Below are 15,652 nucleotides of genomic sequence, written 5' to 3'. Positions count from 1 at the left end.
ACTTTATAATCTTTATAATATCTCTTAAATTTCACAGGGTACTCATATATTTTTGCAATCATATTTAATTTAAAATGACAATTAGAAGCTTGACAAACTGGAATATAGTAGCTTTTATTGTTTTCCTGTCAAAATTTAAAGTGAGGTGCAAACTTTAATCATTGTGTGTGTCTGTCTCTCTCTCACTCACTCACTCACTCACTCACTCACTCACACACACACAGAAACGTGCGAAGGGCCAGTACTTATTCTTTAAGGTGTGTGAGCACCTTAACCTACTGGAAAAAGACTACTTCGGTCTGGCATACACGGACAGCCATGAACAGAAGGTATGTGTTCTATCCACACACACACATAGTGATGTGTGTGTTTGTATATGTCAAATAAGTCAGTAATGTACACACATAGAAACTCCAGAAATAGACGTTTATATGTTGTCTTGTGACACTGTTTCATGATATTTTTGTCATTCTCTGCCTCTCACTCCAGTGTTGGTTGGATCCCACTAAGGAAATCAAGAGACAGATACGCAGTAAGTTTTATTTTTCAATTCACGCTCGTGCTGCCTTTTGCAAGTCCTCTGTCTCCCTCAACCTGCCTCAACAAGATGTCTCTTACTATACACCATGGCCGCAACTTCTCAGCCAAAAGGTTATGAATTAAATATCGAGGCTGAATTAATAAAAGAGTTCAAGTATCCCGATATCAAAGGAAGAATGAACAGCATCATAATAAAGTCAAACAAAGCCAGAGACATTTGAAACCAAATGACAGCAGTCTTGCCAGAGCTGAAGAAGCGGTCACCAAAGTGTGATCACTCTGCTTCATTATTCATTGCTCTCTTTATTAACTGCTGTTCATTTATAAATGCGGGGCAAGGCGTGGCATCTCATCTTTTGTTGACAGACAGCTATTGAGCGTGTGGGCCAAAACATACTTGTATAGTATGGCAATAACTAGCTGACTACCATGAAGCTTCTCTTCTTTTGCTGTTGATTTCTGGCTTCGGCTTTTTACACTACAGTTAAAACAAACAAGCTCTATTGGTGCACCTTAAACTTCAAATAGCACTTTTAAGAGGAAGTCTTACTAAAACATAATTTTGGCTCATAAAGTGTTATTTTAGAATTAGTACATGTGAGGTAGTTACGCCTGGGTGTGTGCAGGCTGTGTGCGGTTCGTGTATACGTGTAAGCAGCGCATAGTGTGTGGTGAACATGCATACCTGTGTTTTCGTGGCTGTGTCGCTGTGTGTGCCTGTAGTTCATGCACGAGTGGTACGCAGACTGGCCACGTGTTCATTTGTGTACATTTTTCTGTGTGTTAATGTTTATAGTGAGAGAGAGAGAGAGACTGTATCATGTGGGCCTGTGTTCATGGGAGTTGGATACTGAGGCCCCATCCACACTTCTCCGAGTTTTAAAACGAATACTATCTCCGTCCACAGACGCGTTTTCGCTGCGTTTTAGAGTTGACAGGCACAAACAGACTGGAAGTCATCATAAAGTAAACACCGACTTACACAGTACAAGTGTGTAGGCTATAGCCTAAGTGTTAATTGCACAGTCAAAATATTTTAATAAAAATACCAAATCAAAAACTCTGTCAGTAGCATCGTGTTTCTGCTTTGTATGACTTGTGACACCCAATCAGAAAGCCACACATGAGCGTCTGCGTCATCGTTTCTAAAGTCCTCTGTTTTTGTCCGCACAAAACTGTTCTCCATGGTTTTAAAATTAAAAACGGGGTCGGCAGTGTTTTCAAACTTCTCTGTTTTAGGTCTTCGTTTTCATCTTTTTAGTCTGGACAGGAGGTGCAAACGTAGCAAAATGTCTCCATTTTAAAACAAAAACGCAATAGAGTGGATGGGGCCTGAGTAAAAATAGGTAAATCTGATCAGATGATGATAGAAGATGGATGGTGAAGATGAAGATAGATCATGAGCCGCATAGAGGGAAGATGAAGTAAAATTGGTGGGTCAGCTGATAGAAAATGTGACAGCACTACAGTAAAAAGGAGAAAAATCAGAGGGAAAATGTACTCCCGAGAAGCTGAGGTACTGGTTTTCAGAAAAGGGCTGAAAGCCTAGAAATAGCCTTGAACCTAGACAATTGATTTGTCTGCAGTCAAATCCATCGTAACAAATGTCACATAGGGACAGGATGTGTATGTGTATCAGTGTGTGTATATTCTATGCATCATGGGGTGTATTGATGGGCGGCACGTGGTTGTGTAGGAAGATGAAATGGTCACCAGAGATTCCCAAAGCACTTAGTGCTGCCAATGAAACATACCAACTCAGTCTCACTCCTAGACACATACTCACACCCCAAATAGACACACACAGAAGCTAGGAATCAGGACCGTCTTCCTGCTCCTCTGGGATGCAGCTGCGAGGGCTCTGTGTCTGCACGTGTGTGTTTCTGTATGTGAGGACTTGCATGCACATGTGTGAGTGTGTGTATATGTCGAAGTGTGTGTGACCTTGGAGGAGGAAATGGTCTCGATGTGACGTCCGGATGGAATTTTCCACATGATGTGATTTCTGTCTTAGATTGATTGTATGGGTGTGTGTGTTGTTGGGTGGAGCCAAGCAAAATAGAGAGGTTGGACATGGAGAAGGTGGCAGGGGTCAATATGGCCGCCTGCGGGAATAAGAATAGAAAATTGGAGTCAAATGAAATTGATATGAAATTAGTGATATCTTAAAGCAAACTGTATTATGACACATGGATGAAGATATTATGGTGATAGTGATGGTGATGCCCTTTGTTTCTGGTGGTGGTGGTGGTGGTGGTGGTGGTGATGATGATGATTAGGATTACAGTTTGGTATTTGGTGAAGCCAGAATAAGGTTATGCAATGCCAGATCTGCTGCTGTATTTGAGTGTGTGTGTATACGTGCGTGTGATGTACTAGGCTTAGTACTGTTTAAAAGCTGTTCTGCATTAGTTGCCCTCACTTTTCTCTCCCTGCCTCTTAAACACACTCGCAGGGTGAGATGGGCAGAGGGATGGATGGAATTGCATAGAAAAAGAGACCACTCTGATTATAATACTGATATTAAAACTAAAGAGAATCCTACTTGAGACCGTGTTATTCTAGTATATAGACATATACAATGTAATTGCGCTGTAAAATCACTCTCTTTCTCCAGGTAACAACTGGCAGTTTGCGTTCAACGTCAAGTTCTACCCTCCTGACCCCTCACTGCTCACTGAAGACATTACCAGGTACACACACATTGACACGTTAGAGATGTACCACTGTTTACTTACTTTACTTTTATGTCCATTTGGAGAAATTGTAAACAAAATTATAGACATATTATTATCTTTTTAAGTTGTCATAGTGAATGTGTTAGCAAACAGTTGCCACTTACGCATTTAGCAGTGACAGTAACATTTATTATTATGTTTCTTCCCCCCTGATGAATATAAGGCCAATATTCCTTCTTTTTTTGGCTGTTTTTTTTGGTCTTCAACACATAATCACAGCAGGCAGCGTCAACTTAGAAGCTTTTTGCTGAGAACAGCTGGCAACTGCTACTGGAAATGCAGTGAGAGTGAACTGAAACAAGCCCTAAAACCAAAACGTTGAGCTAAAAGATGCTAACAGGCTCTGTAGAACTGTGGGGAACTGCAGAATTGCTTAATAAGTCTCTGTGGGGCTGTTAAAGTAAGCTTCACATGACACATAATCATCTGATCCAATTTTTTAATAAAAATTATTGATAAGTGCAGCTTTAAAATAAAATAAATTATTTGCATGTCTAAGGCCTGAAACAAAAACAAACAAAAACAGACACAAGTTGGCTTTGTACACATTGTTAATTAATTTTGTATTTGCACACACACACACACACACACACACACACACACACACACTTTTTATATACTTTATTCGATTCTACAAAACAATCATATTTCATCAAGAATCAGATTTTCTGAACAGCAAATTCATTCACACTGCTCCAGGGGTGTACAGTTTTCAAAGATTAAGAAAGCAGCGTCTCTTCCATATAAACACGCTCCATATAACTGCTGATATGGAACAGTACTTTGCCTGCTGTTTGCATGCTCCAAGCACACAGCATTTAGGCTGGTGTGTATGTCTGATGAACAACTTCTCTGATGGTTTTAGCTAAAGTCTAATCGAGGACACGCGCGCGACTCAGTCGGCAGAACCTTACCAACCCCAAATTCAAAATCCAAGATGGCTGGTCCGAGTGAAACCTGTAGTAATATACTTTTAATCGCACTTCTTTCTTTTTTTTGTGTCTCATTAAATCAGTAGTACACATTGTCCGCCACACTTAAATCTGTGGACCTGTTGCTACGTTGTTTGTATGTGCAGCATACCGCATAAAGCATTATTTTCAACTGGTATTGCTAACAATGGCCAGTGGGGTTTATCTTGGTTTTCTGACTTGAAATCTTTTGTGTACTGGAACCGGGTCAACTCGGGTGTGACGTCATTACCGGCTCCGACTTCAACTTCCGAGGTAAACGGAACGCACAATAACATACAGTCTGTGACGTACACTCACTAGGTAGTGTACAGGGTATAGGGTTCGCCAAAACCAACACAAAATAAATTCTTTGTAGTTGCTTTAAATGCAATTTAATACATGTTTTTCACAGGGGTTGCCACACACTGTATTATTATTATTATTATTATTATTATGTATATTTTATATATAAAGGGAATGTAATTCATTTAAGATTTTTTCAATCCCACATGGTAAAATCAAATACAGAATTGTCCAGGGACAGGATATTTGGCTAGTGAAGAGAGGCCCTGTAACTGGATGACTGGGGTTTAAGCATCCATGTCAGCAAGTGTCGGTCCCACTGCAGAGACTTTTGAATAACATTTTCAGTAGCCAGGATGATACATTCACCAGCTCCCTGAGGTGTCAGAATTAGTAATCCACACAGAAGCTCCATTCACATAATGAATCCATCCCTATAGGTTTACTGCAGAGGACAGCTTAAACTATCGTAAATCCACAGAACCACTGGACAATGCACTTAGTGCAAACTCATATGCTATTGAACTGAGTTTGGGCATGTGGTGTGTATTAGACATACGATTATCCCAACAAACCAGTGTACTGCCATACTAGAAACTAAACAGAAAGCAGCACCAACAAAGAGATTTAATCCACCCCAGCTGACTCTGTGCTTGGGCCTCACAGGAGGAGAGACAATTTGGCCACTGGGATCTCTTTATTGTCATCATGAACAATGGAGCCAGTCCTGTTCAAATAAAGGCTCAGAACGAGTTTTTTGTCGTTGTGAGTAGGCTTAGTTTCAGCTAAAACCTTGCCTGTTTCCCTTTTTCTCTCTCGCAGGTACCTTTTGTGTCTGCAGCTCCGTGAAGATGTGGCTTCTGGTCGGCTGCCTTGCTCATTTGTCACTCACGCTCTCCTGGGGTCATACACATTGCAGGTAGAATATACTATGTGTGGATATGTACTGTATGTCTATGCAGGTGGGCGAGGAGCTAGCAAGTGTGCAGTTTCCAGATATGACTTTGCTTGGTAACCTGTCTTTGTTTATGTATCAGTATGTATGAATCAGCTGTCTCCTTTTGGTTTCCAGGCAGAATTTGGTGACTATGAACCCGACCAGCCTCGCCCTCTGGACTATATCGGTCAGCGGACCTTTGCACCCAATCAGAACAAGGAGATGGAGGAGAAGATTCTTGAGCTCCACAAGTCTCACAGGTCAGAGAGAACCAGAGTCACATAGACAAAAGTAGTCATGGACATGTTTATGTCTTATTCTTGTCATTAAAAGCTTTAGATCGATTAGTCATCTGTATGTATAACCTCTGTAGTAAAGCGACCATGACTGGATCTTTTTCGTGTTCTGTATAATTCAAACATTATGGATTTATGTAGGGCTGAAACGATTCATCGATTAAATCGATTACTAAAATGCATCGACGCAAATTCTTTCGTTCGTTTAATCCATGTAACTATCCAGCACCCTGTTTCGCACAGACATTTATAACTGTGGCACATCAAGCTTATTCTGTGAACAAGAGGTGATTACAATGGCACTGTTTGCAAAGTGCAGGAAGAGAGAGAAAATAGCAAGGGACAAAGAAGAAAGTGTCCAAAGTTTGGGATTATTTCAAGCTAAAAGAAGTTAATGTTACCATCCGTCCACTGTAAAATGAAACCTATGTCACCTCGGCAACAGCACAATGGCATCTGATTAGAAAGCACCCGGTGTTCTGTCAGCAGAACACAGACGCGTAACAACAACTTTAGCATTTAGCTGAAATCATGATTGATTGTTGAGTTGAAGGCTAGCCTAAGTAAGCCGCAGACCTCAGCTGAAAACGTACACACATCACACATGCGTTTGTTCTCCTTTTTGGGCCGTGAGGTGTAACCTCAGTCATGAGTTAACTGCGTGTCGGGAGCTACACCTTTTAACTCACCCCCAGCTCTCTCTGTAGCTCAGACGATCCCTGCTACCTGCGTGTGCTAATCTATCCTTTCACCCATATTCTGTGTCTTTATAACTGTTATCTTTCTAATAGCAAACAGCTGTTTCGTGTGCAGGATCGCTCATTTCCCGTTTTAACATTTCACGTGTGTTTTCTTGACAACATGGTTTGGAGACCTGTGTCGGGCAACACAGCCGCTGTCAGCTCGTGTAGTGTGTGACCCCCTGTCACCGATCAGTGCTGCCGCCAAGCAAAAGTACTTCTTAAACGACGCGTTGATGAATCGTTGAAATAATCTATAGAAGCTTCGAATACTAAAATAATCGTTAGCTGCAGCCCTAGATTTATGCCACAATACTAATATTAATCTGAGGGTGTTTCTGTGTGATTAGGGGAATGACACCAGCACAGGCCGACGCTCAGTTTCTAGAAAATGCCAAGAAACTGTCCATGTATGGTGTGGACCTGCACCATGCTAAGGTATGAATCAATTAATGAATCCTCTCCTCTCCTCTCCTTTCCTCTCTGTATCTGTGTGTCAGCTGTACAAACACTCAGAGAGGCCATTGCCATGGGAACAGCCAGTCAGGATAACGGGTCATCATCAGCGTGCGTGCATGTTTCCATGTGTGTCTGAGTATGTTCGTGTGTGTCTGCGCAAGACAGGCAGAAAAAAATGTTGTAAATATACATGCATGTGGGAGGGAGGGAAAGAGAGAGAGAGTGTCTGAAAATAGAAAGAGAGGACATGAGATTGAGGACGTAGAGAAGACAAAGACATGACAGACAGAGATAAAGGTAGAATGAGATGGGGACAGATCCTTGAAAAAGGCACGTCCCCTTTAAGGGCATGCTCCACTTGTTTGCAACACAGAGAGAGAGAACCAGGGGAAAAGATGAGGGCAGCACAGAGACCATTTCAAAACGTTGAAAGTCTTTCTTTCTTTTTTTCCCGGCATACCAAAGTTGTGGGAATTCAAGGGGCAGATCTATTTCTGTTGTGTACCATTCATTTGTTGTGCAAATTTCATGATCCTAACGCTCACAAATGGTTCCTTTCAAATTTTACACTGGATAATCAGAATCATATTGAACAAATACACTTTTCTGTTTAATGGAAATACAATTTGAAACATTAAGAATTCTGATAAAATCTGAAAAGTGAAATACAAGACTTGTCATGATTAAATGCAAACTGCAGCAGAAGCACAAGAACAGATACAGAGTATAGATAAGTAATTTCAGAACAGAATACTATATACATTATGAGCATCTACTATACAAAATGAAACATAAAAATAAAACATGCTTAATATATACACTATATACTCCAGACATAAATAGTAGCTATAATGTGTATTGAGACAAACATTGTAAAAAAGAAATGAAGAGACACAAGGAACTTGCAACAGTTGCTGTTGAGGCAATGGAATTGGGTGTTGCATAAGTATCTTGTGACTTTTGGCATAAAGAAATACATTTGTTGTACAGCAAAAACAAAGTTGCTTGCTACTTGTAAAGTATACCTAACATCGCAAAGACAGTGCAGTGCTGCAGAAGGTAGCAGTTGTAGCGACATTAACTTAGAGTCTACTTGTTGTTTTGGTCCATTGAGAATTAGTCTGACAGCAGGGGCAAAAATCCCTGAAAACAGTATGTACATTAGTAAAGACTTCACTACAGAATAATTGACTGCACTTGACATTCAAGCCATGACATCTAACATCTAGGACCATCTGTATTCTTTAAATAATATTTATTAGTATTTATTCAAAGTCAAGCTTGATCGTTGGAGCATCTTTTATTCTGTGGAATTCTATCTCAGTTGTTAAAGTAAAAGGAAATAATAGTTTACTTGCAGAAACTACAAAAAGCAAATGGAAAAGTATTTTTCTCCTATATCCATTTTGTCAGTGTGTCCAAGCCAAAGTGCTAAAGTGTATTTCTGCTGGGAGCACGGAGATCAATGACCAGCTGATGGATGGCAAGGCCATTTGACTGGTTTGCATGTCCCAGTAAAACTGTTCATTATCAATATATTGCATCCTCCATTAGTCCAACAGATTTTTCCTGTTAATTTACTCCTGTATTCGATATGCCCCTTACCATTACCAGATGGCCTTGGACTTAAAAGCTTTGCTAGTGCGTTAGTCTGTTGGCTAATCATGTTAGAGTTGTGCTCAATGACAGTGTGTGTGCGTGGTAACTGAATTTCTGTTGACCTTTAGCAGACTACTTTAGAAATCAATGAATGTACAGTATGATCTAATTAGACAAACAGGCATCATATACAGATGTTTCACAGAGATTAATGAACCATTTCATAATATAAAATATTTTTATGTACATTTTGAATCTGACTATCACAGGATTCGGAAGGCGTGGACATCATGCTTGGCGTGTGCGCCAACGGACTCCTGGTTTACAAAGACAGACTTCGGATAAATCGTTTTGCCTGGCCCAAAATACTCAAGATTTCATACAAGAGGAACAACTTCTACATTAAGATCAGACCAGGAGAGGTATGTACACACTGATAAATACTGAGATTCCCTCAGTCCTACGCAAAAGAATGCAACTAATTATTAGTGTTGATATAACAAAGTACTTCTAACATACTGTAGTTAAATTTTTGTTGCTTATATGTTTCTTTGATAGACGGAGCAGTTCGAGAGCACAGTGGGATTCAAACTCCAGAATCATCGATCTGCCAAAAGGCTGTGGAAAGTCTGTGTGGAGAATCACAGTTTCTTCAGGTAGAAATACACAAAGTTAAATACACGCCACAAAGCAAACACGCACTCTGTATGCACACAAACTTTAGAGATTTCCAGTGCGGAGTTTAGGGTAATCGTAGCAGCTTGTTGGAGAACGTTCAATGGAGAAACGGGTGCTTTATCAGGCTCAATAAAAAGGCCGGGTCTCTTTCCAGACAATAAGTCGAGAGAGTGTATCTTGTGGTGGTTTAACCGGTCCGATGCCTGGGGCAACACATACACACACAAAGATGAACCAGGTGTGTTTCATTGCTACATGTTTGTATTTGTGTAAGAGAAGAGAGGAATAAGCTTTAATATCCTGTTGAGGAAGGAGATGCCTGGAAACACTTTTGCCTCTCTCACACATACACACAGAGTAAAAGTAAATCCCCCTGAATAAGTTTTAAAATTTATGTCCCCCATTTTCCCATCTTTCTCCCCCTCCCTCCCTCTATTTCTGTCTCTTGTCTCTAGGTTAAACGCACCAGAACCTCCTACCAAGGCCCGCTTCTTGACCCTGGGCTCCAAATTCCGTTACAGCGGGCGGACCCAGGCCCAGACCCGCGCGGCCAGCTCCCTCATAGACCGACCTGCACCCAACTTTGAACGCACCTCATCTAAACGGATCAGCCGCAGTCTGGATGGAGGTAACACACACACACACACACACACACACACACACACACACACACACACACACACACACAAAGATGACATTCCAGCTTCACTCTAAACAATTATTTAATGAATGGATACACAGACATGAAGAGGGAGCGGAAGGAATGATGGGCAGATGGAAGTGAGGTCATTGATGGAGCGTTTTTCACGGGGTTGTGTCTGCGTTTCTGCATCAGTTTGGATGTAAAATGTTCGCGTCTGACCAGATACAGGAAATAGCTGCAGCATGTGTTTCCTGTCACAGAGTGAGAGACCGACAGGGAGAAAGAAAGAGATGGAAGGAAAGAATGTTACGCGCGTCTAAAAGAAAAGTCACAATGAAAGAAATGCAGCGTGTAGATACAGAAGATATTCTCATGTCACTCGCATGTCATGGCAGAGAAGAATATGGGAAAAATTTGCAGTGATCACATTTAATAATTGAACTAATGTTGTCTGAATTTCTACACAGCCTTGTTGCTTATTGAAATTTTAAATGAGCCTTTTTCACATCAGATACATATTTCACTGTCATACAAACAGTACACACCGTGTTAAGTTTTTTTTGTGGTTTTCCGGATTTGGCTCCCCACCTCATGCAGCTGTGCACTTCTGTGTCACATGAGTCGGGTTATTCCACTGTCTTATATTGTCCCCTGCTGGACACATTATTCCACTGCAAGCCAGCATCCTTGTTATCTTGGAAAAAACACCTTGTCCGCGAAGTCACTGCTTCTTGCAGGCAGTACACACATGCTAGAATTAAGAAAAAACAATAGCTGCCGAAAAACACATGACTAAAGTTAAAAATGAGTGAACAAACAGCGCCAGGAGAAAGACACTACCACCAGCCTCGCAGCCTTTGTCGTTAGACTGAATCGCTTAACGTGAATCAACCTCACTCGCGTGGAGCTGGTTTGGCATTGAAAAGACAGATGTTGCTCAGAAGACGTGTATCAGCAAACTATGTTGAAAATCGGTTGCCATTAAAGACCACAAAGTAACCACTGCACAGAAGAATTTGAAAAGCTTTGGTAGTCAGCTGCCCACGACAGGCCTGAACCAGCCAGGTACCAGCCATTCATAGTTTTCACGTGACGTCACACTCCAATGAAAATGCTCCCTTGGAGGGCAAAAAGACGTTAATTTCCATTGCCTGCCAACCAATATGCAAGTAATACACTGTTACTTTGGGTTTGTTACTTTTTGCGTCGCCAAAATGCTGGATGGTTGTTGTGTTTTCAGATTTACTAATCGAGACAAGCCTGAGCTGTATTAGGAGTGGAGGGATTCCCCAGAAGGTAAAAGTAGGCTAAACATTACCGCAGTCGAGCGGCAGCAGGGACCTGGCGGTTTTGAACGGTAGAAATGCGGCAGCGGATGCTGTACCGTTCATAACTTTCTTTTTCTAAAGTTGAAAGATGATCCAAATAAAATTTGACTGCTTTTGTGGCTTTTTCAGCCGCTATGTTGGTCGTTGTTTTGCCCTCCAGGTCACTGCGCATGTCACGTGACTGAAAACTATGAATAGACTGTATATAAAAAGGTACCAGCACAAAAACAAACTCCAGGTCAAACACCGCTACAATGGTGATGACAGAATCAAAGCCATTATAACAACAGCTATGACAGAACTCACGGCTAATATGGCGACAGATGAAATGTTTCACTTATACTTGCACTGTTTGAAGTCAGTAATACAGTGTTTTCTATATTGTTTTTACTTGAATGCTTCAGTTTTAAATAAATAAATAAGACCTCTTTCCATTTATGTCATGAGTGAGTATTAGACTTTTTCAAACACATTTTTGAAGGATGACAAATATCGTCTAATTATCGTTAAAGACAAAATCCCACAAAATATCAAGATATCATTTTATGTCAATATTGCACACCCACACTAACAATAATAGCTGCAACAGTTATGCCCTGTCCTGCCTAAAGTAGAAGTTACAGTAACTGCAAATTATTCAGTAGAGGAAGGGAATCATTTGAGTTTGCCTTTGTATGGGACTGAATTGAGAGTCTGCTCTGACCTTCATGTGTAAAGTGTTTCATGTCTCTTGAGTAAAACGAACGAGTGATCTTGAACTGATATAGTGCACACAGCAGCTGTCGGTGGAAGAATCAGTATGTTTTTATTTTGTGTTAAATTGTTAAGAAGTTGAAAATTATGTTTATTTTTATATTAATTTATTTCTACTATGTGTGTTTCTCCTTCCTTAGCACCAGTGATCAGCATAACGGAGGCCAGCAGGGACACGGCTGAAAACGGGCGTGAGCTCCACTCTGACTCTAAGGTGTGTGTGTGTGTGTGTGTGTGTGTGTTGTGTTTTCAACAGGTGTGGTTACATGCATTTGTGGAAGGAGACAGAAAACAAGACAGAAGAATGCTAAGAAAGCAACTCTTTTTGTTTCTTTGTTGTCATGATATTATTACCTGGTTGTCCCACAGGAACTGTTTGTGTATCAACGAAAGAGACATTATTTAATTTTATTCATTAGAACATTATAACGCCATGCTTTTTTCCTGGGTTTGTTATATTAATATTGTAATACACGGTAAAGGCATATTAAGTCTCATATTAAAGCCATTGCTATTGGGCCGTGCTTAGTACTGGAGTTTTTGGGGAGGCTGACAGTGCTTTTATCTGGTTAATACTGAGACTTAAAATCAACTATAGATACAGCCGATAAGAGTCCTATGCTAATGCCATTTCTGTGTTCACAGGATCATTTAGATATTTAACCTCCTTTAGGACCAGGAGGCAGCCACATTTTTGCCACCTTAAGCTGTGTATATGTGTGTGTCTGAGTGAGAGAGGCACACAGACCAACAAGACTGACAGAGCAAGTTTCACATTTTCATTTAAACGCTTACCTGATAAATATGCTATCTTTATTTTAGGGGGTTTTCCTTGGATTTTAACTTTTTCGGCTACAGCTAGCTTTCGAGGTAGCCAGGCAGTTTAGTATTAGAGTGTATTACTGTATGTTATAGCATGCCTCCTGCTCCACCACCCCCCATCCCCACTTTCCTTTTTCTCTCCCTAACCCTCGCTCACACCCCGGCACTGTGGAGTTGACCCCTGTCTTAGGCTTCGTTCACTGGTGGCCCCCTGTTGACACTGTTTCTGCACACAACTGTACTCTGCACTGTACACAACCCTGCTATGTTCACTTTTAACCTATTTTTGGTGTGTTGTTCACTGACTAATGTTATGTCTCTTTCCCTCTCTCTTTTTTCCTTCACATGCTCCCTTTTTTTTGCTTTTATCTCTCCACTCTTGCATACTCTTCATTTTTGTCATCATTTCATAAAAATGAAATGATATTTTGAATGCACCTTGCGTCGGTTGTTTTGGTTTAATTCTTTTTTAACTTATTTCTTCACTGCTTGCTCTTTCACTTTGTGGATGTGTGCGCGCTGGTCTCCTTTCTTTTCCCACCACCCTGTCTCTGTCTCTACTTTTTTGTTTTCTCCTATATGTTGTTGTCCCTCTTCTCCCTCTTTTTCCTTCTCCTCTCCATCTGTCTGTGTTCATCTCTCCTGCAATCCACCTCCATCAGTCAATCTTCATGTTTCCTCTCTCCTTCTCCTCATCGTCCTCACTGTCCTCCATCCCCCGTTCCCTCGACTCCATCTCCGAGCTCGACCACGGCCTATCAGACATTTCCGAAGACGACGACCTTATCGACGACACCGCCGTCTCGCACACACCGTGGACTCTTCCCCAAGTCACCTCCCCTCCTTTCACTGATCAGCAGCTGACCGATCTTGACCACCTCGCACAAAACCCGCCGGCCTCTTACCCAATCACAAGCCCCGATACATACAGTTCAGAGGTTTTGGAAGTTGAGGAGGGCTGTGAGGCTGAAACTACAGCAACAGCTGGGTTACCACATTGGTGGAGCTGGTTCTCTCTGAGGGGTGTGGTTAAATATGTTTCTTTCATCCTGTGTTTTCTCTCCCTTTTGGGGAAGAATGGAAGCAGGTTTCTGCCCACAACGCTGTCTTCAGGATTAACAAAGAAACTGTGCTTTTTTACTCCCGCTGTGACCAAGCTCACTTCAGAGTCTGCAGGGAAATTAAAGATTTTCACATTCAGTGCCCCCAAATTTAAAGTTTCCAATATGGCTACACCCAGATTATGTCAAATTCTTAGCAGTTTGGCGCAAAAATTGACTCCCTGTGTGGCGTTTATTACCAGACGTCGGCCTACTAAATGTATTAGTCTGGTTCCTGTTGTTCTTTGTCTCCAAACACGACTACATTTGCCTTCGATTTCTTCCCTTACCTGTCCTCCAGTTGTCTTTTCCTCCCTCCCATCTCTCTCTTCTCTGCCGTCTTATTTCTCTTCAGTTCCATCTCGCTCCTCTCAACCGACAAGCTCCTCCCCCTCTCGCTTTACCCTAACCCCATCCATGCATCGCTACCTTTTAAACCCCTCCCCTCTGTTCCTTCCCTGCCTTTTAGTTGTCTTCCTGTTGGTTGTGATGCTGACTGCAAGCCAGTCCTTGGTCTTAGCACTCATTTTAGCCACGCCCCTCGGCCTGACCCTGTGCTACTTAGAAAACGTGGTCTGTAGTCAACGGAAGGCAGTTTTGCCAGTGTTCATCGCTGATACGCCAAGCGATCAGTCTGAGGATCAGTCGAGCTCTGGTTTTAACAAGCAGGCTTCTCCTCTCACACCGACACACACACCTCCGCGCATCAGGCACCACACTCACACGAGTGCTACCTGGGTGCAAGAGATGTGCGATCCTGCTGCATAAAAACACACAATACACCCTACAAACCCACTTCCACTCCTCCTCTGTCCTTTAGACCTCCTCTGTTTCACCCCTGCCACCACCTCTTCTTTTACCTAATACTTTCTTTTTCTCACCATCCCGCACCCTGCCAACCCCGCTGTAACTAAGAACAAAGATTAGAATAAGTAAGAGAGTTGATAAAGGATAAACACTGTTAAAATAATGAAAATATTATTATAGTGTTAATATAGAGAAATTATAGGTATATTAAGAGATTTAAATACTGTACAAAGATTAGGGAAGGAAAGAGTTGGAGGATAATTTACAATGGCAAAATGCAGTAATATTTATGACGTGCAGAACACTTTTTGAGATTTGTTTTAACCAGCTGATTAATTTCAAATCCTTAAATCAGTCGCTTTTAGTTTCAGGCTCAAAAAGGCATCCTGTCTCCACGGCTGTTCCATGTTTAACACTGCAGATTAATGTCACTCATCAAATGAAGTGACGTAATGGTGTAAATTTGTAAAATGCAAAATAAATTAGCACTTAAGCGATAAACAGTTGCTGCATTTTGCCTTTGTAGTGCAGCGAAAGGGCCGCTCTGAGTGATTAGTTGTAGATTAGATGTTATAACTGTACACACAGATAGATGCCCGGGAAAGATACAGTAACCCCGTCAACCCTGTAGCAGCTTCTTGGTTTATGTATTATTGCTAATGAATATTAAGAGTAAACAGTGTTACATTTACCTCGATCCCTGGGGTTCAGGCTTCTCTCCTTAACCCCCTGTCCCTTGTTTGCTTAGTTTTAAGTCAAACTATAATGGCGTTCTTGTGGTGGCTCTGAAGTTGTGGATGCAGATTATTCAGCTCACTGCCAGAGTAACTGAGTCTACTAAAGTAAAAGCTGCCTCCTGGTGGAAAACATTGCAGAGAATAGTTCCATAATCCTTCTATTTGAATAAAAAGCAGCATTTATGTCATAAAAATCTACACGGGAACTATAGTAGATGT

General features: G+C 41.4%; 1 protein-coding gene across 8 annotated transcripts in view; it reads left to right on the top strand.

Moving 5' to 3' along the window:
* epb41l2 (erythrocyte membrane protein band 4.1 like 2) overlaps positions 1 to 15,652 on the top strand; it is a 54,452-nt gene that overhangs the window by 24,643 nt on the left and 14,157 nt on the right. For all 8 annotated transcript variants that reach the window (XM_046059856.1, XM_046059849.1, XM_046059851.1 and 5 more), the window contains exons 5-14: positions 225 to 329; positions 490 to 532; positions 3,158 to 3,233; positions 5,357 to 5,453; positions 5,607 to 5,731; positions 6,858 to 6,945; positions 8,835 to 8,987; positions 9,124 to 9,221; positions 9,699 to 9,871; positions 12,108 to 12,181. In XM_046059856.1, the coding sequence (XP_045915812.1) occupies positions 225 to 329; positions 490 to 532; positions 3,158 to 3,233; positions 5,357 to 5,453; positions 5,607 to 5,731; positions 6,858 to 6,945; positions 8,835 to 8,987; positions 9,124 to 9,221; positions 9,699 to 9,871; positions 12,108 to 12,181 (1,032 nt within the window). The remainder of the gene's footprint in view (positions 1 to 224; positions 330 to 489; positions 533 to 3,157; positions 3,234 to 5,356; positions 5,454 to 5,606; positions 5,732 to 6,857; positions 6,946 to 8,834; positions 8,988 to 9,123; positions 9,222 to 9,698; positions 9,872 to 12,107; positions 12,182 to 15,652) is intronic.

This window comes from Micropterus dolomieu, linkage group LG10 (genome assembly GCF_021292245.1).
Source record: "Micropterus dolomieu isolate WLL.071019.BEF.003 ecotype Adirondacks linkage group LG10, ASM2129224v1, whole genome shotgun sequence".
Lineage (NCBI taxonomy): Eukaryota > Metazoa > Chordata > Actinopteri > Centrarchiformes > Centrarchidae > Micropterus > Micropterus dolomieu.
This window is presented reverse-complemented; position numbering and strand designations above follow the sequence as displayed.